This window comes from Panthera tigris, chromosome B4 (genome assembly GCF_018350195.1).
Source record: "Panthera tigris isolate Pti1 chromosome B4, P.tigris_Pti1_mat1.1, whole genome shotgun sequence".
NCBI classification, from domain to species: Eukaryota; Metazoa; Chordata; class Mammalia; order Carnivora; family Felidae; genus Panthera; species Panthera tigris.
The window spans coordinates 65,867,629-65,893,427 of NC_056666.1; the positions used below are offsets into that span (position 1 = coordinate 65,867,629).

Genomic DNA, 25,799 nt, shown 5'->3' on the forward strand with positions numbered 1-25,799 from the left:
CATGATCTCGCGGTCCGTGAGTTCAAGCCCCGCGTCGGGCCCTGTGCTGACAGCTCAGAGCCTGGAGCCTGTCTCCCTCTCTCTGACCCTCCCCCGTTCATGCTCTGTCTCTCTCTGTCTCAAAAATAAATAAACATTAAAAAAAATTTTTTTTTTAAAATGATGCTTGAAGGAAACCTTCAAATGCACGAAGAAATGAAGAGCACCTAGTAGAGTAAATATATGTAGAATAAAAAAGAATATTGATGATATAAAATAATAATAAACTATCTTGTGTGTTTACATTATATATATATAGCATATATATACACACACATATATATTTGTGTATATATATACAATATATATACATAATGTATATATATACACAAATATATATATATACATATATATACACACACACACACACACACACATTATATATTAAAGTGTTTTAGGACTAACTATTTTCTGGAAAGTTGTGACAAAACTAATTTATCGGATTCTAAAATATCAAGAAATTGTCATAGGTATGTTGAAATCTTTAGGGTAACTCCTAAAAATAGTAAAAGAAAGTAAAACTAACAAGCTAATATAAGGAAAAAATATGTAATGCTAAAAAAATTATTTAGTCAAATCCAAAGAAGAAAAGGAATGAGAGATAAAGAATTTAAAACATATGAATAAAATTTTTAAAAGTTAAAAAAATAGCTAAATGGTAGGTTTAAACTAAAACATACTGGCAATCCCATTAACTGTAAATAACCTAAACACTTCAAATAAGATAAATATTATTGATGTAGATTTATTTTTAAGCCCAAGTCAGCTGCTTACAGGTAACACACTATAAATACAAAAACACAAGAAAATTGAAAATAAGTCTTGGGAAAAAAAAGACAAACTATGCAAACTTTAAAGAAAAGAGAGCCAGATTAACTATTCAAATATCATGTGAAGTAGAATTTAAGAAATATTTCCAGAGAAAGAGTAAAAGCCCTAGACATCTTGTCTCAGGAAAGAAGGAACTGCTAAAAAAGAATGACAAGGCACATTTTTAAAACATACAGAAGCCAACTTGAAGGTGCTTCCATTTAGCAAATTTATGAAAATTTGAACCCCAAAATAAACGGTATAACATATAAAACTCCATTGAATAAAAGAGGAAGCCATGAGTCCACACTTATAAAATAAATGAATAAATTAAAAGTTTAATGAGGAAGGAGATATTTATATACTCTTAAAAAGTATCTCACCACACACTCATTAACTACCTTCCCAACATAATTCCCAGAGTCTCCTCCCAAAATAAGTATTAACTACAAAAAAGAAAAGTAACTTTTTGGTAGAGAAGGCTAGCAGACATCACTTTAATCAAGTAATCAAAAATAACCTAACCCAAACTGGGACAAATCCTAATCCTGTGCCACCAGATGGGATACAAGAAGAGTGACGGAGTATCACCTCTGTGATTTCATCCAAGGTCGCATCATGAAGGAAAATATCACACAAAATCAAAATGAGAGAAATTCTATACAGTAGCTGACATTCCATTTTCAAAAGTGTCAAGGTCATCAAAGTTAAGGAAAGACTGAGTAAGTATTCAAGATCAAAAGAGACCTAAAAAAATGACAACTAAGGCAACACATAATTCTGAATGGAATCTGTCTGCTCTAAAATGTATTATTGAGACAACTGGTGAGAACTGAATGGGGTCTTAGGATTTGGTGGCAGAAACATGTCAATGTCAATTCCTTAAGTCTCAGTATTATATTATGCCTATGTAGGAGAACATCCTTTGTGCAATAAAGTATTCAAGTGCTGTAGGTCATCATATTGGCAAGTTATTCTCAAATGGTTTAAAGGAAAAAAATTCTTTATATATTTGCAATTTTTCTGTAAATATAAGATAGTTTCCAAAAAACTTTTAAAGATAGTTTCAAAATTTAAAAAAACAATAGTTTGAATCTGAAAGCTAACAAAAGTACAACGTATCAAACTTGCTAGATATAAAGCTTCTTATTAAAAAAATGCAGCCTAAAATGCATACAGTTGAGGGGAGCCTGGGTGGCACGATCGGTTGGGCATTGGTCTTCTACTCAGGTCATAACCTCACAGCTCATGGGTTCGATCCCCACATAGGGCTCTGTGCTGACAGCTCAGAACCTGGAACCTGCTTCGTATTCTGTGTCTCCCTCTCTCTCTGCCCCGCCCCTCTTCTCACTCTGTCTCTCTTTCTCAAAACTAAATAAACATTAATTTTTTTTAAACTGCATATAGTAGAAAAGAAAAATGACTAAAAATAAATATTGTTATCTACTTGAAGAATTTAGAAACAGACCAGCAAATTAAACCCCCAACAATGTGAGGAGAGTAACAAAGATAATTGCAATAATTAATAAACTTAAAACAATAAATTAAATAACCAATAAAGGCAAATATTGACTCTTTGAGAAGACTAATAAAGTTGATAAACCTCTACTAAGATGCATCAAGGGGAAAATAAGAGGGAAAATACAAATTATCAAAATCAGAAAGTAAAAAGGGCATCATTATAGAATACACAGAAATTAAGCACATCATAAAAGTATATTATAAAAAACTTTACACCAATGAGTTTAAGAATTTGAGCAAAACAAATTCTTGGAAAAACATAGCACACAAAATTGACAGATGAGGAAATTAATATCTTGGGTAAACATATATGTAAGTAAGGAAATGAATCTGGAATTAAAATACCCCACAAAGAAATATCCAGGCTAAGAATGCTTTAGCAGCAAATTTTTCCAAACATTTAATTTAAGTATAAGATTAACCTTTCATATATTCTTTCAGAGAACAGAAAAAGTGGAAATACTTTCAAGTAAATTAATGAGACTTGCCTAAGCGTAAATAACAAACTCTAAAGTCTATCACAAGAGGGGTGCCTGGGTGGTTTAGTCGGTAGTGTGTCTGACTTCAGCTCAGGTCATGGTCTCGCAGTTTGTGAGTTCAACCCTGGCACCAAGCTTGCTGCTACCAGCGTGGAGCCTGTTTTGGATCCTCTGCCCTCTCTCTTCCCTTCCTCCCCTCTCAAAACTAAATAAACTTTTGAAGTCTATGACAAGAAAGGAAATTTATAGATCAATATCACAACATAAATTCAAAATTCTAATAAATATTAGCAAAACATAGCAAGCAATATATATAAAAGGAAACACATCATAATCAGTTGGTTTTATTCCATAAATATATTTAACTGAAAACCAAACATGTAATTCACCACATTGACAAAATAAAGAACAATAACATAATCCTCTCAATAGATGCATACCTGAAAACTTTACCCTTAAGATCAGGAACAAAACAAGGATGCTTCCTATCACCACCTTTATTCAACACTGTACAAAAAGTACTTGTCAGTGCAATAAATATCATGATTAGATAGGAAAAAATAAAATTCTAATGTGTAGATCAGCATAATTTATGCAGAAATTTTTTAAAAATCCACAAACTATTCTTAGTAAGTTGAGCAAGGTCACTTCAGAGTTATTATCCAAAAGCTAAATTATATTTTCTATATCACAATAAAAAATAAAAAGGAAAAATGATGAGTTACATTAGAATAAAAATATCAAATCACTAAAGGAAAATCAAACTAAAGATGTGCAAGAGCTCTACATAAAAAATTACCACATATTAAAAGAAACTAATGACAACTTAAATAGAGAGGTATCCATATACACAGATCGTAAGGCATACTATTTCACATATTTCAATTCTCTAAATTGATCTACAGTTTCAACACAATCTCAGATCTCATATGTGCATATGTATGTGTGTAAGCTGGCAAATAATTCCAAAATTTCTGTGGTAAAGTAAAAACCTAAGACTATCTTAGAACAGGATTCAGAAAATTACAGCCCCTCAGCCAAATCTGGCCTGCTGACTGCTGAATAAATTAAGATTCTTTGGAGCAAAGTCATGATAAAGCATTCATGTATTGTCCATGGCTGTTCTCATGCTACAATGGCCAGAGAGATCATAGGGCCACCTAGCCTAAAATATTTATGCAGCCCTTATTTATTTCTGGTCCTTTACAAGGAAAAAAAAGAAAAAATGCTAATCTTTGGCCTAGAAAATCTTGAAGGGAAAAAAAAAAAAAAACTCCAAAGCACAAACAACCAGATTTAGTTATGAAAACAGTTATTAAACAGAGTATACCACAACAGAATCCTAACAAGGCCATCACGTATACAGTCATTTCATTTATGATAATGGTAATATGATTGTGCAGTGGAGAAAGGAAACTTCTTCAATAAATGTTCCTGGGTCAATTAGATACCATATGGAATCAATGTAAATTTTACCTCAAACCATACCCAAAAATTAATCCCAGAGGAATTGTAAATCTAAATATAAAAGTTAAAACAATAAAACTTCTAGAATTATAACACTGGGGAACATCATCATGGTCTTCAAATAAGAAAGTTTCCTCTAACAGAACAAAAGCATAGCTCATAAAGGAATAGACTGCTATGTTGACCTAAATTAAGGACTATTCACCAAAATACACAGTTCAGAGAGTAAAAAATCATGCTGCAAAAGGAAAGAAGACATTCGCAAGACATATTCGCAACAAAAATTCCTATCCCAACGATATAAATAACTCCTAAAAATCAACAAGAAAATGGGAAAAACAACAAACATGCACTTCATAACAGATAGCCAAATGGCATGAGGCCTGACAAAGGGTGCTCAGCCACATTAATTAGCAGGAAGTTAAAATCCAAACAAGATATCTTTGCACATTAACCAGAATGGAACATTAAAAAGACTGGCAATACAAAGCATTAGCAAGAATGCTTTGCAATGAGAATGACACATGGAAAATTCTGGAAAATGATGTGATAGTGTGTACTGAAAATGAAAATATGCACACCAATGGAGATATCAAAATCCCTGATTTCAGATATTACCAACTTACAGTAATCAAAACAGTATAGTACAGGCATAAAAACAGACACAAAAATAAGTAGATCAGAATAGAGACCAGAAATAAACCTATGCATATCAATTAATTCACAACAAAGGAACCAAGAATAAACAGTAAGTAAAGGACAGTCTCTTCAGTAAATGGTGGGAAAACAGGACAGTCAAATGCAAAAGAATGAAACTGGACCATTATCTTACACCATATGCAAAAACTAATTCAAATGGATTAGACTTAAATTTAAGACCTGAAACCATAAACTCCTAGAAGAAAACATAGGCAGTAAGCAATTTAACATGGTCTTGGTGATAATTTTTTTCAGTCTTACAACAGAAGCAAAAGCAACAAAACCATAATAAACAAATGTCTCAAATTTAAAAGCTTCTGCACAGCAAAGGAAACCATCAAGAAAATGAAAAGGCAACTTACTGAATGGGAGAAAATATTTGCAAATCATGTATCTGATAAGGGTTTAGTAACCAAAATACATAAAGAACTCCTATAACTCAATGGTTAAAAAAAATCGATCCAATTAAAAAATAGGCAGAGGATCTGAATAGACATTTTTCCAAAGAAGGCATACAGATGGCCAATAGGTACATGAAAGTATCATGTAGTATCAGTATCAAGATCACTAAGTATCAGGGAAATGCAAACCAAAACTATAGTGAAATAGCACCTCACACCTGTTAGAATGGCTCTTATCAAAAAGATAAGAAATTACTAGTGTTGGGGCAGATGTGGAAAAAAGAGAAACCTTTTACACTATTGGTGGGAATGTAAACTGGTGGAGCCACTGTGGAAGACAGTATGGAAGTTCCTCGAAAAATTAAAAATAAAACTATCATATGATTTAGCAATTCCGTTTCTGGGTATCTATCCAAAGAAAACAAAAATACTAACTCAAAAAATTACGTGTATCCCCATGTTCATTGCAGCATTATTTACAATAGCCAAGGGATGGAAACAACCTAAGTGTCCATCAGTGAATGAATGGATAAAGAAAAGGTTATACCATATTCTACTATATTTAGTAAAATATTATTCAGCCATAAAAAAAGAAGGAAATCTGCCATTGTGACAACATGAATGGACCATGAGGACATTATACTAAGTAAATAAGTCAGACAAAGACATATATTACATGATCCCACTTATTTGTAGAATATTAACAAAATAAATAAAAAATAAATTTAAAAAGCTCACAGGTACAAAGAACACATTGGTGGTTTCTGCCAGAGGCAAGAGTGGGAAGCGAAAAATATGAGTCAAGGAGGTCAAACAAATTATTCTATAATGTTAGAATTCAGGATAGTGGTTTAATCTGGAAGGAGAGAAGGGCACAATCAGAATTGCTGGATTGCTGGAAGGTTCTATTTTTTGCTCTAGGTGGTGGTTACATGGATGTGTTCACTATAACAAATTATTATGCCGTATTATTTTCCCTTTGGTTTGAGTATGTTTTATTTCAATAAAAAGTTATATTAAAGGGGCGCCAGGGTGGTTCAGTCGGTTAAGCGTCCAACTTCAGCTTGGGTCATGATCTTGCAGTTCAAAGGTTCAAGCCCCACATTGGCTTCTCTGCAGTCTGTATGGAGCCTGTTTGGGATCCTCTGTCCCCCCGGGATCTCTGCTCCTCCCCTGCTCATGCTCTATTTCTCTCTCTCTCTCTCTCTCTCAAATAAATAAACATTAAAAAAATTTAGTTTAAAAAAAGCATATTTTAAAAAAGAATAGAAATTCAGCCATTAATAAAAAGGAAATTAATTCTTCCATTTGCAAGACAACATAGATGAAATCTGAGGATATTATGCTAAGTGAAATAAGTCCGTCAGAGAAAGACAAATACTACATGATCTCACTTATATGTGGACTCTAAAAGAAGCAAAGCTCATAGAAACAGAACAGACTAGTGGTTGCCAGGGGTGGTGGGAATAGGCAAAAGTGGTCAAAGAGTACAAACTTCCAGTTATAAGATGAGTAAGTTCTGAAAATGTAACATATACATAGTGACGATAGTTAACAAAACTATTTTGTAAATTTGAAACCTGCTAAGAGTCCATTTTTAAAGTTCTCACCATAACACACACACACACAAATATATATAATGGGATGTGATATATGTATGTGTTAACTTGCCTTATTTTGATAATCATTTTACAATATAAGCAAATATCAAATTATTACATTGTACACTCTAAACTTATATAATGTTATATGTCCATTATATCTTAATAAAGCTGGAAAAATAAAAAATAAATGGCAGGAAAAAAATAACTCAAGACAAAAATTATTCTACTAATTCTTCAACTAATAATCAATCAGCAAAGTTCTATCAAAGTATGATTCTTATTCAATGGGTCATAGAATACTCATAGAGTTAATCGACTTTCCCTGAGCCTTATAAAGAATGGACCACTTATATTAAGCCACAGCTTTTAGTTATCTGTAACCAGGAATATTTGGCAATCTACTTTATGTCCTTTTCTAAACAGAAAAATTTCAAGGCCCAAAGGTCTCTTTCCAACACTGGTGTAGCTGACCTTGGGAATTCAAATGAGTGTATAGGGTATCTTCCTGAGGGGCACACAAAATATTTTTGCTAAAATAATAATGCCATAATATTGACTATATACACCATCGAAGATACTGGTACTACAAAATTCCTTAAACTGTATGCCATGCAAGTGTTCTTGTAAGAGAACCTCACATGTCTTCCATTACAATCCCCTCAAGCAATCACAGTGAAGAAGTCATGACATATACCACAAGAATCCTTCAAATGCCAATGAGAAGAGTACAATGTCTGCAGATTGAATGCTCAACAGTATATTGTCCTTAAGATCTTTTTAAAAAAAGAGAAAAGAAGACTAAACAAAACAGAATGTTCAGTTGCTCTGCAGCGTGAATCCAAGAGCAAAGGTGGTGTCAGTAGCCATACAGGACCCTCAGGGGCTTAGCCATAGTGCATGCCTAAAGATTGTAGGGAGCTGCCAGTCCTATATCAATAACCTTAGATCGTTCAGTCTAATATTTTTTATAGAACAAAAAGGAGAGGATGAAACTTGTATTCCCTAAGCTTCAAGAGGTAAATATGTTTTCAATGGATGCTGTAATTCACATTCCAAAGTATATAGTTAAAGTTATGATCAGGAGCTGAAGAACAAGCACTCATGACTAGGTAGTGTACCACATAAATCTTCTCACATGAAAAATGTGACCTTTACACCCAATGATCTACAGGGGTTGTTCCAATTCATAAGTTCTGAAACCATGAGAGTTGAGTGTGTGCCTACGTTTGAGGGTATCCTCAAAATTATCCTTTTAACAAATATTAACTGAGCACCTTGTAAGAACAAAGCCCTATCCTAAATGCTATTGTGCAAGAGGTTGACCTTTAAGGAGCACTGAGTTAAGAAGTGAAGCTGAGATTCCAAAGACAGTATGTTCACAAAAAAAAAAAAAAAAAAAACAATGATATTTGTTGAATGATATAAAGAAGAAAGTGACAAGGACCGTGAGAAACATACAGAAATTACAGAATTTCAAAGGGGCAAGGGAGAAATTCTAGTTGTGAAGTTTAGAAAAGTCAAATAGGTAAAGTATCGTTTAAGTTGGGCTATGAGCAATATCCTCATCCTTTCTGAATATGTTTGTGTGTTCATATATTATACATATATTATTCAGTATGGAGATAAATACATGTTAAAATAGCTCAAAGTCAGAGGAATGGTTCGGAAGCAGAGACAATGTCAAATTACAGTAATCAACCTGTGGCAGTAGATTTGCCTCCAAACTGTGATCGCTGTGGATTATAAAAACTTCAGCTTGCTTTCTTTTATCACATACAAACTTAGAGAATCTGAAACCAACTCTATAATTTTAAATATTTAAAAGTAATTCACGGGGGTACCTGAATGGCACACTCAGTTAAGCATAGGACTCTGGATTTCCGTTCAGGTCATGATTTCATGGTTCTTGAGATTGAGCCCCTTGTCGGGTTTGGCACCAACAGCATGGAACCTGCTTGAGATATTCTCTCTCTCTCTCTCTCTCTCTCTCTCTCTCTCCCTCTCTCTCTCTCTCTCTTTCTCTCTCTCTCTCTCCCTGCCCCCAAAGTAAATAAATATATAAAGTCTAAAAAAAAAAAAGAATGTTACAAAAAAAGGTAATTCACAAAATAGATTACCTATGGATAACTAAAATTTAACTCAAAGAAGTTAGTTGCAACATTTTCAGAACCTCTCAAAGTTAAGTGTGCATCCTCAGGGATAACACTTTGCAGTTTCCACTTGCCACCAAGAGGTTTTCATATTTTCATAATTCATGGCACTTAAGTATCATTTCTAGCTCCAAAACTGTTATGCACTGAAATATAATTTTAGTTTTAAAAGATCAATTACTTCAAGAGCTTTTGATAATTCATAGTCATTAGAATTTATATAAGATATGCAGGTAATTCTAATAGTGTCAGATATAATTTTTAAATTGCAGATTTCAACTACAGATCAATTTTAAATATTTTTTTCCATCTCTTTATTTGGAGCATTTATTTCAACATATTTTAAGCTCCTTTTTTTATTAATCCTTGCTATCTAAAGATAATTCATCCCAGAACATAAAATCATATAGCTAATTACTATGTATTTTTCCAGAATATAACTAAATTCAAATACAAACACAACTGCTATATTACGACACAGTTGTGATACCTAAATCAGTATATTGATAGTATAGATATACTAAAGTTGCTGGTAGAATTCTACCATATTTTACATGCTCCTTGAGGCAGAAATACTATCTATTTAAAAATCTTACCCACCATTGCAACCACATAACAGGCACTTAAAAATATGTCAAATTAATAAATGGGTGGATGGATTTAAAGTTATTAATAAAGTATCTATAATATTGTTTTGCTTATCTGATTCCAAATATCTTGAGTGTAGTTACCACGGTGATTTTTGCTGTCATCTTGTAAAATAATGTTCAATACTTGAAAGATGATTGGAAGAACTGATAAAATGACTAGAAAACTCTTTTGAACCCTACAGTCTCATAAAAAAGCAGACTAGTTAGGAAATGAGAACTGAGACCAATTTCATTCCTGGTGAATTAGTCCAGCCTGTTTGACTACTTCCAGATATAGGACATCCACTCTAGTGCCAGCATACAGTTCCACTATATCCACATACATTCCACCGTGGGATACTCTTAAGTGTTAAAAACGTCTTCCTCACATTCGATTAAATAATGTCTGTCTCTCCATCTTTGAGCCAAATGTTTTTTGTTTCCTCCTTGTTTGTTTCAACATCAAGTAAGTGTACTCCCATTTTCTAAATGAAAATACATTAAGATTTTAAAGACATTTATTATGAATAGTCAGAGTCTTTGCATTTTTTAGATTAAACATTCCTTTATTCCTATGGCATAGCCTCTATCCCTTTCTTCAAGATGGTAACCCTCCTAAAATACATAGTTGGCATTTTGGGGGTCTCAAATGGAGGACTGAGAAGTAACACTCCAGATCTGCTCCCACCAGAGCAAAATACAATAGAATCTGATTGAATCACATGAAATTGCCAACACTCGACCGTTTTTGACATGCGAAAATGACAATCTCATGTAGTTCAACATAACAGCATTATCTTCTTTGATGCAAGCGCTGCACATCCATCACCGCATCCTCAGATTGCATTAGCCTTTTAGCAGCTGCGTAACACCACTGCTTCATATTAGGTTTGAGGCCAAGTAAATCCCACAGGTCATTTTCCCATCAACAGCTGGGCTTGTGCAATGAATTCTACAGAATTTTATAATGCAGGAATTTACTGACCTGCCCCTTACTAGTTTTGTTACCCTTATAAAAGTTTTTTTGATCTCTTAGAGTCCCCATGTATCCTTAATCATATAACGTTTACTATGTGCCAGACACTGTTATCAGTGGTTCACATTTGATCCTCTGAACCACCATATGCTAGAATCTCTACCATTTCCCACATCACAGATTAAGAAACAAGGGAGGTCAAGTGCACTTCCTTAGCCACTATATCACACTGGCTCTCAAAATAAGGAAACTGTCTTTCTCACATGGTTTTGTGGAGATTTAATAATATATATAATGTATTTAATTCCTTCACACCTTTCCTTTATCCAGCAAGTTCAATTAGCTGTTAAATACAATGGATTTTAGCTCCTAAATGCTTGTCTCCTGCATCTGGCACTTCCTTTCTACTGTTCCAGACTATTCTCCAGTTTTTAACACTTAATTCTTCTTAAATGCTGTCTATTGAAACTGCCTCTTAACTGCTTTCTCTTCATCTTCCTCCATCTGCTCCTATCCACACTAGATAATTCTGGGTCCTACTTCTCATCACTTTTGCAATTTCTACTTTTTCTTATGCCCCCTTTGAGTATTGTTCCCTCTTAATAACTCTTTTTACTCCTTCAAGGAGAAAAAATAAACAAGAACAATAGTGTTTTCTGTTTTATTTATTATGGTTATTTTCCCTAAATAGTAGACCTTTTTCCTATTTGTCTTTCATTCAGAGTCAAGCTTAAATAAGAATAAAACCCAAAAATCAATTTCTAGAATTTCCTTCCATCAATAAAACCAGAATGTGAATGTTGGGATCAGATAAGGATTCTGCAAAGCAAGGTGATCTAATAGCAAGGGCTCTGGAGCCAGATGACCTGGGTTGAAATCCCTATTCCAGTATTTATAAGTGGGTAGACTTCATAATATCAATTAAGCTTTCTGTGCTTTACTTTCCTCATGTGTAAAATAAGAATTATAATAGTCTCTACCTCTTAAGGTTATTGTACAAACTAAATTAGTCAATATATCTAAACAACTTAGAATATTAGTCATTATTATTATGAAAGATTTATAAAGTAAGAAAGAAATTCATATCTCATTGTGTAGGCAACAGAAAAGCCTCTTCACTAGGGATCTGTATTGGCCCAGATGCCTGGTCCCATACCTTTTGAAGGTTTATCTCAGTTCCTTTATTGGCCCCTCCAGTAATGTTATTTTCTGAACACTCCTAGTAAGTGCTTACCCCCAGCTAGCCTGACTCTTATGGTCAGTCAGCAGTTCCACTGGATGGCCCCAGGCCTTTGACAAAGGGAACTCTAGACTGAATGACAAGAGACAGCATATCTCTTAGGAAAATAATCACAGGAAAAATTAGAGGAATGAGAGAGAAGCATGCACTCACGAGAATGTTGTAACAGAGAAGACTAAGATAACATAGGTCTGAATGAATGAAGGACGTGGTTCATTTGAGATTTTTTTTTTGATTAAAGAGAATTCACACCACTGGATAACTGATAAACAAGAAAGGTGTGGGAGGAAAAGTCAAGAGTGACTGCAAAAATTGCAGTTTGATATTTTGGCTGGTGATGCCATTAGCTATACGTGGAGCAAAGAGGCAGTGGCCGTAAGGTAAAGCTGATGAATTTACATTTGTATAAATAGACTTTGAGAAAAATATCACATGGAAATGTCTAGCAACAATTAAATATGAGAAACTGGTGCTCACTATCCCACTGACCCATTATCAGTAGGGGCAATTTTTGAATTGGTTTATTCTGCCAGTTTTGAGAATAAATTACAATGACCTATTCTTATCCTCTATCTCACAGTTGAGACACGCTGGTAAAATGGCTGGCCGCAAAGCAATCTATGGCAACAAATAGCACAGATCTCACTAGGGAAATCTCACCAGAAACTGTAACCTCATTAAAACAATGCGCTAACTTCCTGGGATAACCAGCAACTACAAGCAGATAGAAATGCCTTTTATTTTAATATGCACCCCCTCTCTTCCAGTGATCATCCTTCCATTTGAAAGGAGAGATACTCTAGAATATAAATTAACTAAAATAATTCTGCCTCCTTGTTTTTATTTCATTAAACAAAGTAGGTCTGCATTAGGAAACTGAGTTTCTACCTCATTTTCAAACAATAAGTTACTAACTGGCAAAAAGAAGGTGATAGTTAATATCAAGCTCCACACTTAAAATCCTTTAAAGTAATATTTTATAAAATCAGCAGTTGACTTCTAAAAGTGAGACTTAAATCCAGACTTCAATTATGTAAGGATTGCAACTATTAAATTTACTTTAGACAGAGACAAGTTTCAAGGCTAGACTATTCTGTAAGAAGGCCATAAATCAGGCAAACATTGAGGATTATTAAAAACAAAACACGGGGTGCCTTGATGGCTCAGTTGGTCGAGTCTCCAACTCTCGGTTTCAGCTCAGGTCATGATCCCATGGGATCAAGCCTCACATAGGGCTCCATGCTAAGCATGGAGCCTGCCTAACATTCTCTCAATACCTCACCCCCCGCCCCTCTCCCCCACTCATGCTCTCTCTCTTGCTCTCCAAAATAACACACACACACACACACACACACACACACACACACACACACAAAGATGACTTTCATAAATTAAAAAAATCCAATCTTTGGGTTGAAGAACACTTAAAATAACTAAAATCAAGACAGTATCACCTTGACCAAATTTTAACTTATACCACATTTTCCAGTACAATGATTTAAAAAAATTTTTTAATTCTTACCTCTCTCCATTCTTTATTTCCAACTCCTTGTACATATAAGACACAAACTATAAAAGATGAAAAAATAAATGTATAATGTCTTTTTATAAATACAACATATGAATGTATACAATTTTTTTTCCAGCTGTCCGAAAGCTACATCAAAATAATTTCTGAGGGTCCCTGGGTGGCTCAGTCAGTTAAGTGTCTGACTCTTGATTTCGTCTCAGGTCATGACCTTACAGTCGTGAGATGGAGACATGAGTCAGGCTCATCTCTGAGCACGGAGCCTGCTTTAGATTCTCTACCTCTCAGGGCACCTAGGTGGTTCAATCAGTTGGTTGAGCGACTAACTTCAGCTCAGGTCATGATCTCGCGGTTCATGGGTTCAAGCCCCGTGTTGGGCTCTGTACCGACAGCTCAAAGCCTGGAGCCTGCTTCAGATTCTATGTGTCCCTCTGTCTCTGCCCCACCCCCATTCACGTTCTGTCTGTCTGTCTCTCTCTCTCTCAAAAATAAACATTAAAAAAAAATTAGAAAAAAAAGATTCTCTCTCTCTCTCCTTCTGCTCCCCACCCCTGCTCACTTGCTTGCTTGCTCTCAAAAAAAAAAAAAAACAAAAACAAAAAACAAAAAAATTCCTAATTCCTAGCCTTCTTCTTATAAGAAACTTGCTAGTAAAACATCAAATGATAAAAACTACCTAAAAAAATAAGTGAAATGAAATGAAATGAAAACTATATCAGATCTTTAGAACCTAACATGCATAGATCTAGGCACAAAAACATGTAATAATTATTCGCTAATGTTTTCATCTACATTATTCTACACATGTACATAAATCTTTAAACTACAGTTTAACAGTTTGAAATATTTCGTTATGTTACTAGACATAAGGCAAGCTCTTCCTACAATACCTATAATGCTCAGTGTCATCACAAGAAGGACAATCTAGAGCATATCACAGTCTACATATGACATTTACAACTCCCACCCTCAATATTTGTAAACTGGTCAGAAAGCCTGTCAACCATGAAAGGAAGTCACAAAAAGAGAAATGAAGTGTTTGGGGTAAAGATTAAGGGATAAAAAAATTCCCCGTCATTTGTCAAGTGAGCCCCGGGAATTTTTAATACCCACAAATTATAACGCTTTTTCCCCAATGAGTACCTCAAGAATTCTAACATCTTACAAAACCTTCCACCTGTAATTAATCCACATTGGCCCACATATTTGTAGAGATGAAGAGGTGCAGGATATTAATTTGTAACTACTACAAGATTTGGAAACACTTGTTAATGTGCACATTACTGCAGCTGCTTTCTAATTTAAACTATCTTTTTCATTTGACAAGTTATCTCCAGTTTTTCAATATATGTAATTAGGAATCAAAAAATTCAGCACATCCATGGTTAAACCTGCCTTTGCATACTCCTTTTATTTACAAAAAAAAAAAAAAAAAAAAGGAGGAGGAGGAGGAAAAGTCTTACTCTGGGGCTAAATCACTTAAAATTATGGTCCATTATGGTCGCCTTTCAAATATAATTTCTACCATATGGCAATACCATGAGGTTCCAATTTCAAAGTGAACTGTCTCCCATTGTATCTTTGTCTTATTCTCAAAGTGCTAAGCAACTCCCTGTCTTTAGCCAGACTACTGCCCAGGTACATGAGATGCAGGGCTTGAGACTATCCCACTTCGTGCTGTCTGCGCTTTAAAACAAATATTTAAACAAGAACTGTATTTAAGATAAAAAGGGGAGGGGACGCCCCCGTGGCCCAGTCAGTTGAGTATATGACTCTTGACTTGGGCTCCAGTCAAGATCTCACTGCTCCCTAGGATAGAGCCTCCCATTTGGCTCCACCCTAACAGGGTGGAGCCTGCTTGGGATTTCCTCTCTCCCTCTCTCTCTTTCCCTCCACTGCTAGTGCTTGTGCTCTCTCCTCTCTCAAAATTAATAAACTTAAAAAAATTAAATTAAAAAATAAACAAGAACTATAAGTTTCATACAAATTTTGCAAAATCAAGTAAGAAATATGAGTAGACTGTTTCAAAAAAGCAAGTAAAAGATACTTACTTGGATCAGATTTGGAGAATGTGTCTCTGTCAAGGAGATTTCTGTTCAATAAAAGAAAATGTTAAATGAATATAAGGCCAAAACATTTACATAAATACATAAATGTATATAAATATGTAACCTTTATATAGATTATATATGTAATACATATAGAGTATATATTGTAATATATAGGTCTTTGATATACGTTATATACACATTATATATGTATATTATGTATACACGTATGACTAAATAAAAATTCACCAAAGATCTGGTTATACTTATTCAAAATGAACATCACTGAAGTTCAGGAAGCCAGGGTGAGGGAGGCCTATTTGTTCAGTCTTGTACTACAGCTGGTTGATATCAAAAACGTTCCACATTCTTATATTAAAATCTCTTTGAGAAACTTAACTATTGGAGCACCTGGGTGGCTCAGTCAGTTGAGCATCCAAGTTCGGCTCAGGCCATGATCTCATGGTTCATGAGTTCGAGCCCCACATGGGGCTGTCTGCTGTCAGTGCAGAGCCTGTTTCGGATCCTCTGTCCCCCTCTCTTTCTCTGCCCCTCCCCTGCTCATGCTCTCTCTCTCAAAAATAAATAAAACATTTAAAAAAAGAAATAAATTTAACTATATCAAGTTTCCTTTTATCCCTTCATTAATCAGTATACAGATGGTCAGAAATGTTTCCTGAATTGAACTGTGAGCTGTTACTGATGAAAAATTGTTTTGGATTCAGAGCACATGATCACATTAGTTCACACAATTAGAAGGTGACAGGGAAGCACCATCTATTGACATTTCTGTGACATCAATTCTGAGGAATTTTACACTGCTATTGTGGTTTGGGAATTCAAGATGAACATACAGATCTTGCCTGAAGATTTTTTCAGTAGAATAAAATGTTCAAAAGGTAGAAGAGGCCATCATTAGCATCTACTGGTTCTTATTTACAGATATTTCTGTATCTAAACCAGAATAAAAATGGAAAATCAGTAACTGTGAAGGTCTCAGTTCCTCTGGTACTGGGGTATCCTGTTACCTTCAATGACAGTAATGCTGTCATTTATGCTCATAACAATATGCTCATAACAATAACCCTGAGTAATCAAAAAAAGTTAACTCGGTGTGCCCTGATTAATAAGGCAATTAGAAAAATTTCCATCTAGGGACACCTGGGTGATTCAGTCAATTAAGCATCTGACTACCGCTCAGATCGTGAACTCACAGTTGGTGAGTTCAAGCCCTGCATTGGGTTCTTTGTTGTCAGAGCAGAGCTCACGTCAAAGTCTCCGTCCCCCTCTCTCCCTGTCCCTCTCCCACTTGCTCTCTCTCTCTCTCTCAAAAATAAACTTTGATAAAAAGAAAAGTTTCCATCAAAACCCTATTTTTTCCTAAAACGTAGTAATTTGAAGCTATATCCTTGCATGAAAAATGTGGCTATCTAGAATGATTTAAAGGTTCCAAAGTTAAATTTCATATTCATCTTTTATTAATGGGTAATAATTTGTAATCATTAATTACATTTTTATTCTTAATACTTATACTAAAAATCTCATATTTACAAACTGTCTTATTCCTCCACTCAGGACTGCTACTCATGTGCATATATCTGTGCTGCCCATGGTATTTGAAAGGCCTATTTTAATATCAATGTTATCCTTTGATATTATCCAATGATATCCTTTCTTATTTCAGGTTCTCAAAAGTTACTGCATCCATAGAATCACTGTACAAAGAGAAAATTAAAACAGTCAACAGAACAATGCAGCACAGACCAAAATAAATGACATTATGTCTTGAAATGTTCCTAAAAGGAAGAGAAAATATCAGATATATTTATATTTGGAATTTAGTCAGCTTCAAAGAACCACTAGTCAAAAATCAAATTAAAATAATCCTCTGTATCCTAAGCAGACATAGTGACTCCAGCAATGGTTAGCAAACAGTAAATTAAGGCATTTCCATTTGAAAAATTACTGTGATACATATTTACAAAGGTGCTTCTCTACTTAAGTGGAAGTTCTTCAGCCCTTCCCATATGTCTAGCTTTTCACTCATTAGTGTCCTTAAAAATGTAATTTAGCTCTTCCTTTCAGAGTTCATAAAAATGTAGGAGAGAAGATAGTGCAAAATATTGCAATGTGGTTGGGACTCAAAAACTACATTATACACATATTTAAAAGAAAATAATGTGATTTCCATGCTTTAAAAAAAAACCCTACAGTTTCTTTAAAAAAAAAAAACTACAGTTTTTAGCCCCAAATATACAATAATGGATTTCTATCAATAATAAAGACAAATATTTTAAAACATAGATTCTAGAGGTCACATGGTTTCTTCTAACCATTACGGTCCATATTACACATGGTAAGGCCAAAAATAAAGAAATAAAAAAATCTTAGGTTCAATATATGATGAGAAATAAAACTCCATAATCTCATCATAAATTAGCCCCTGAAATTTGCAATTTGACTTTCCCATTGCTGTTTGACAATAAATTTCATTAATAAAATTCAAACATGTATGAATTTAAAAGTTCAGAAAAGGCAAATATTCTTAAATAGTATATATACTGTAAAAGGCCAGCAATTACCAAAATGCATCACAAAGTTTGGTTTGATGATAGGAATGAAGGTTTTTACCTTTTCAACATCCTATTAAAAATAAAGCACATTCACATTAAGTAAAATAAGAGGTGTTATTGCAAAGGCTGTTTTATAAAAAAGAAGCTAAGCTGAGGCTCAGAGGCATTGAATAAATGAATAAGAGTACACACAGCCTGGGACTGACTAATCCAAAGGAGTCAACCCTTCTGTATCTCTGAACTGGATTTCTCTGTTCTTTACAAAATGCCACAGTGTCTGGAGAAGTCCAAAAGAAACAACTTATTTTCCTATGAGGGTTGGGAAATCTGGAAGGTCTCCCATTACATCTGCTGGTTGAGCCACTGGAGTATAAAATAAAATAAATTCCTGTCCATAGACCAATATGAAGAGTGATCCTGACTACAGAATAGAGACATTAGGATAAGAGGCCAAACATACCCGCATTTATTCATAGAAAAATGTCTTAGTTTTCTATATGAGGCACTATAAGAAACAACACACACACACACACACACACACACACACACACACACACACACCACTCATTAACATTTATATGGGAAAGTTACTCTTCCCTCCATGGGGTTGTCATTTGCTTGAGTCAGGATACCCATCCCTTTATGCCTATAATTTTATAATGTGATGTTGCATTTCAATAGAGTAAAAATCCTGAATGTATCTTTCTATTCTGTAAATCTAGATGTAGCCAAAACAAGAAAGAGAGCAAAGTCCTGAAAATAAATTATTGAAAAATACAGTATATAAGAAAACTTACCTGAAGAAATAACCCAATCAAAATTATAATCCACGAATTGCCTGAGTTGTTCTAGTAACCATTCATTCTCAAATTTCAATTAAAATGCCTGGACTTAAAAGAGTACAATTGAAACAGCATCACTAAAACTGAGGCCCAATTAATTAAACTCTAACCTGCATGAAGAAATACTAGGTTAATGGAAGAGGTGTATTTTGCACGAAACCTGAAATAGGAGAACAGATAAGCAAGAATTTAGTAACACCTTTCCAGGACCATCCAGGAGAAAGGCTTCCCTGACTCCCCCTTAACTATTCAATCCTCATAGGTACTGATCCCTTGTAACAGTGACTGATACATCAAGCTACCCCCTTGATGACAAGTCAACTCCTTCTATAACCCTGCCTTCTCTGATTTTATGCCCAAGTCACCTTCCAATTGTAAGATAGTTCTCATATCATTATTAGCACAGAACTATACTGAGTGACCAACATGAAAATTACAATTTTTTTTTGATCATTGTAGTTTCTATTCTTTTTTTTTATTTTTTTGAGAGAGAGAGAGAGAGAGAGAGAGAGAGAACACAGACCAGCACGAGAGAGGGGCCAAGGGAGAGAAAGAATCCCAAGCAGGCTCCATGATCAGTGCAGAGCCCCATGCAGAGCTTGATCTCACCACCATGGGATTATGACCTGAGCAGAAATAAAGGGTCAGATGCTCAACCGACTCAGACACCCATGCACCCCTGTAGTTTTTATTATTAATTATCATTCCAAGACCCATACTGAACAGCTGACTAGTCCCTTAAAACGACCTCTCAGGCTTGTCTTTTTCTCACTGGAAAATAGTAATTTTCTTAAAGCTTCAGGACAATTCTGCAAGTGTTTTTCAAGCAAATACTCTATGCCCAAGACCTAATTAAACACTACCAAAGATAGAATAAATATTAAAGACATGTTCCTTTATTTGAAGAAACCTGAACTGTGCTAGGTAGACAAATTCACAGAAATAACTAATTAGCAACATTGGACGGTATAGAAAATAACAGTAGATTATGGGGAGAAGGAACAGTAACCTAAAAACAGTCAAATTGACTAAGATACAACATCAAAACAAATCATGTACAATGGTTAGCTTTTATCCTATATTTTTAAAAATATACTAGTGGGAAAAAACAATTTATAGGTATGTCTACGTAATTAAAACCTTAAAAAATGAACATCTTGAACTACCTTATTTGTTTTTTTTTTTCAACGTTTTTTATTTATTTTTGGCACAGAGAGAGACAGAGCATGAACGGGGGAGGGGCAGAGAGAGAGGGAGACACAGAATCGGAAACAGGCTCCAGGCTCTGAGCCATCAGCCCAGAGCCTGACGCGGGGCTCGAACTCACGGACCGCGAGATCGTGACCTGGCTGAAGTCGGACGCTTAGCCGACTGCGCCACCCAGGCGCCCCTTGAACTACCTTATTTGTAAAAAGTTAGGGGTACCTGAGCGGCTCAGCTGGTTAAGCATCTGACTCTTGATTTTGGCTCAGGTCATGATCTCATGATTTGTGGGATTAAGACCAGCATCTGGATCTTTGCTGACAGCCTGGAGCCTCTTGGGATTCTGTCTCTCCCTCTCTCTCTGCCCCTTCTTCCCCGCTCACACAAGCTCACGCCCTCTCTCTCTAAATAAATAAATATTTAAAATAATAATAATAAAATAAAATAAATAAAAAGTTCAAGTATCCATCTCTGTTATATATAATTTGGCTTTATGAGTGGATTATTAAAACTTCTAATACTTCATATGTACAGTGATCATAGAATAACATGATCAATTAAGATAAAGTGATCTGTAAGCAAGTTAACCTAAAAGCTATAGGCATGCTGCTCGTTCTTTCCCACTCAGTAAATGAAATCACCTGATAAATATTCTTTTTGATTTAAAATTCTTTAAAAGGGAAACATATCATCATTCTAACACAAATGCAATTTGGACAAGAAAATCTACTCTATATATGTTATGAATTTTAAAGTTAATAGTTTCACTGTAGAAACAATTTTGCTATTTGTGACCTTCTAAAGTGCTAATTTAACAAAACACACAACATAGTTGTTTTAGGGACTAAATCTTCAAATTGAAGATATGAAGTGAGCTCCAAAAGTACAGCTACTTGCGGTCAACAAAGTTTACACATAAAGGGTTATACTGCTATACATGATTGGAATTGATCTACTTATTTTTTAATTAAAACAAAAATATAGTTTATGAATAGAGCCAAATAAGATACTGTTCTATTTAATTTTCCATAGGAGCAAAAATATAAGCTATAAACAAACAGGGTCCACCTTAAATTTTCCACATGTGGACAGAGAACCACATCTCTGAATCATACAATCTCTCCTGAAAAATTGTTTTGTATCTATAAACAGAATGATTCTGGGCTTAATTAAAATTTAGGAAATTATTGGGAGCCTTTTATTTACCTGTTATTCAGTATAGTCTCGTCATCATCGACTGCCTTCAAGGTCTTTATCAAACACTGCTTAGGCAGCCACAGAACCTAGCACATAAGCACAGGCTCAACATGCACCAATTGAATGAGCGAATGGTTTTAGTATCCAGTCAAAAGCATCAGCATTTTTCACTTTAGGTATGGTGAAGTATCTTATTATGGAAAGAAGAACAGAAGAAGGTGGCATTTATGGCCTTTGCCCTAATAAGTAATCCATTAACTGAAAAAACCTATGACTTCTTTACATATCATAAATATGCTCCATGTCACTAGGCCATGCCCAGGGTCCTTACTCTGGGCATTATATTGTCTTATAGACTAGAACGAGGAAGTTCTTGATATATATATATATATATATATATATATATATATATATATATATATATATATATATATATATCTCCACTATATCCACACACACACACACACACACACACACACACACACACACAACACATATTTTAACGCACATACACACAAAATGGTTTTCAGATACTTTTAATATTTTTATTTTTTAATGTTCATTTATTTTTGAGAGCGAGAGAGACAGAGAGACAGAGTGTGAGTGGGGGAGGGGCAGAGAGAGAGGGAGACACAGAATCCGAAGCAGGCTCCAGGCTCCGAGCTGTCAGCACAGAGTCCAACATGGGGCTCAAAATCACGAATGTGAAATCATGACCTGAGCTAAAGTCAGACACTTAACTGAGCCACCCAGGTACCCCCAGATTTTTTTATATAAAACAAGGAAATCAAAACTTTTTTGAGCAACTGAAAGAAAATGTATCCCATCTTTGAAGTGATTTGAATGTAATATTTAATCCTCTCTGACTCACTTAGTCAACCTTTTATTATTATTCACTGAACAAATATTATCTCTGGAAATTTAGCACACAAATTTAAGGAAAAAAATATTTTTCCTGAAACTACAATTTCTTTTTTAAAAAAGTTTATTTATTTATTTTGAGAGACAGAGAGCAAGCATGAGCAGGGAAGTGGGTAGAGAGAGGGGGACAGAGAAAATCCCAGGCAGGCTCAACACCCCCACACTAAGCCCAACAACATGGGGCTCAGTCTAACAACTGTAAGATGATGACCTGAGCCCAAATCAAGAGTCAGAAGTTTGACTGAACGACCCAGGTGCCTTGAAACTACAATTTCTATGGCAAAGGGCAAACAGATTATGCACAGGCAAAAAGTAAAGCTTTCAGAAATGAAAAAATGAAGTATTTTGAAACTGAAGCATGGGGCGCCTTGGTGGCTCAGTCGGTTGGGCGGCCGACTTCGGCTCAGGTCATGAACTCACGGTGCGTGAGTTTGAGCCCCGCGTCGGGCTCTGTGCTGACAGCTCAGAGCCTGGAGCCTGTTTCGGATTCTGTGTCTCCCTCTCTCTGACCCTCCCCTGTTCATGCTCTCTCTCTGTCTCAGAAATAAATGTTAGGAAAAAAAACCCAAAAAACTGAAGCTTACTGAAAAGCTGAAGTCAGCTAGACTCTAAGATACCAAGTAATTCTGAAGGATAGGGTCATTGGAAAGTACTTAACAAGATTATCTGGCTTTCAAGAAAATAAGAATAGACTTTCAGGTTTGAAGTTGTGCAAATAGACTAAAAATTCAGTTCGAGAGCTGCCTCTCATAGCCTGAGCAACCAAGGAGAACTCTATCACGTGTGATACATATTACCCCACTAAAACCGGAAATAAAATAAGCTTTAAGTGTTTCTCAGTTTTGCTGAAATTGGCTGTTTAAAGTGTTTATTAGTACTGCCGAGCTGAATGAGTTAGTGACAAAAACTATTTTCAACCTTTGCATGGGTTGAATTTGGTTTTGATATTAAAAGAAATTTCAGGGGCAGATAATGCTGAAAAGTTTTATGTTTCTCTAGAGGCATTCAGTATGATTGATATTCTTGGAAATTACTTAAAAGAAAACCCAGGCGTTTTCAAAATGTGACATATCAGAGCTGTGGTTTGCCCGAGCTAAGGTAAACAGAAGAACCCATTGGTTTGAAGTAATGTAAGGTCAGCTTGGGGCAATACGAGCTTTCAGAAAAAGGTACAAAACCCAATCCTCTTCTTTCACCTAGAGAAGTGATACATAACATTTAACCAAAAAATAAAAATAAAAATAAAAATAAAAGAGAGAGAGAGAAGAAAAAAGAAAAGAAATGGGCAGGATAAAAAGAAACTGAAAACAGAACATGGAGCTCCTTAAAAAACAAAAAGTCATGCACAAAACTAATCTCATTATATTTACCCCAATCTTGTGGCTCCATTTCATATCTCAGTAAGTGGCAACCATGGAAGGCAGCATAATGCTCCCTCCCAAACATACCAGACAGGTCCTCATCCCTAGAACCTAAAAGTACCTTAATGTGAGAGGAAAAAATCCTGCATAGACATGGATCCTGAGATGAGGAGATTATTCTGGATTATCTGAGTGAGCCCCAAACACAATCACATATATCCTTATAATAGGAAGCCAGAGGGAGATTTGACACTGACAAGAGACAATGACATGAACAAAGCAGAAAGAGATTAGAAGACTCTGGCCTCAGAGACTGAAATGATGCAGCCACAAGCCAAGGCATGCTGGGAGCCATCAGAAATTGGAAAAGGCAAGAAAGGGATTCTCCATCACAGTCCCAGAGGGAGAGCAGCCTGGCCAGCATCTCGGTTTCCGCTACTGACTTCACACTTCCAGCCTCCAGAACTGTGAGAAAATAAATTTCTGATGTTTTAAGCCAACAAGTTTGTGGTCCTTTGTTACACAGGACGCTAATACAGCAACACGATCCAACTCACATCTCTGTCTTCCAAGCCAGAGTCCAGAGTCATCCTCCCCAACCCCCCATTTCCCTATCCCTCTCTCCCTTAATGCTTTTTCTCCACCTTGGCTTCTGTTTCCAAGTCCCAACTACTTCCCAGACCCTGGAGCTTTAAGTCATCTTTCTGCCTCCTGTATCTCAGTTCATTTGTCAAGACACCTCCAAGAGAAAGTTCTCCACAGTAAAACCTAATCAAATGGCTTCATTGCATAAAATCCATTACATCTACAAAAACTTCAAACTCCTTAACATAGCACTAAATACCTGCTACATTCTGAACAAAATGAAATGAACTGCAACTAATGTTATCATTCATCACTTTGGAAGCACTAGGGAGTAAGATATAAAATGATAATGAGACACAGTATTGCAAATTATCATTGCTTGCAGATTTAATTTTGTACCTAGGAAAAAAAAAACCAAGAGAATTGGTTAATAAAATCTTTCAAAATTAATGAGATAATTCAGTAAAAAGCAATTGGAGACATGATGAATACATAAAAGCCAATAATTTTCCTAGGTATCAACTGTTAATAATTCTTCTATGCCATGTGGACTTTTTGGTAGTTGTCTGTTGCCTTCAATTGCTGAAGTATTGTGAGGACTATGCAACTCTTTCAGTATACTATAACCTTGCTACCAAGACTCAGACCAAATTCTGACAAAGAAACATTTGTTGCCAAGTGGAACTCAAAACAGTCAGGCAATATGCTTTACAGGTTTAACCAAGTTCCAGCTCTCTATTGCTGATTTCAGGCATTCCAAATAGCACCGTAAGGCTTATGTGACAATGTTCTGGTAGCAAGATTCAACTAACCTTCTGGTCAAATCAGTCTAGAGAATCCTCTAAACATTCTGTGCCTATAACCAAGGAAGTCCTTAGGCCTAAAGCACCACTACAAATGGCAGAATCACAGGATTCATGACGTATGTATGTGACCTGTTCACTCGTGCAATATTTCTAGCTAATATACATATCTTTCTTTTATAACAACTTTACTCAGATATAATTGCCTTACTGTAAAGTTCACCCTTTTAAAGCGTTACCAGGGGCTGTGGAAGGTGGAATAGGGAGTGATTACTAATGGGTAGAGGTTTTGGGGGGTGGATGTGGATGGTGCCAATGTTTTAACATGAGATAGTGGCAATGATTGTGAAATATACGATAATCAATCATCACCACTGTCTCATGTTAAAACATTGGCACCATCCACATCCATCCCCCCAAAACCTCTACCCATTAGTAATCACTCCCTATTCCACCTTCCACAGCCCCTGGTAATCACTAATCCACTTTGTCTCTATGTATTTGGCTAAATGAAATCATACAATATATAATCTTTCATGACTAGATTATTTCACTTAGGCTAATGTTTTTAAGATTCATCCATATTGGAGGTACCTGAGTGGCTCAGCCAGTTGAGCATCTGACTCTTGATTTCGGCTCAGGTCATAATCTCACAGTTTGTGAGATCAAGCCCCCCTATTAGCATGCAGCCTGCTTGGGATTCTCTTCTCCCTCTGCCCCTCC

The 25,799-nt window shown here is 35.4% G+C and overlaps 1 protein-coding gene across 1 annotated transcript in view; it reads right to left on the reverse strand.

Moving 5' to 3' along the window:
- Positions 1 to 25,799, reverse strand: part of CPNE8 (copine 8) — a 226,106-nt gene that overhangs the window by 179,493 nt on the left and 20,814 nt on the right. Inside the window, exons 2-3 of the mRNA XM_007090800.3 lie at positions 15,595 to 15,635; positions 13,538 to 13,584 (exon numbers count right to left, since the gene is read on the reverse strand). Coding sequence (XP_007090862.1) covers positions 13,538 to 13,584; positions 15,595 to 15,635 — 88 coding nt within the window. The remainder of the gene's footprint in view (positions 1 to 13,537; positions 13,585 to 15,594; positions 15,636 to 25,799) is intronic.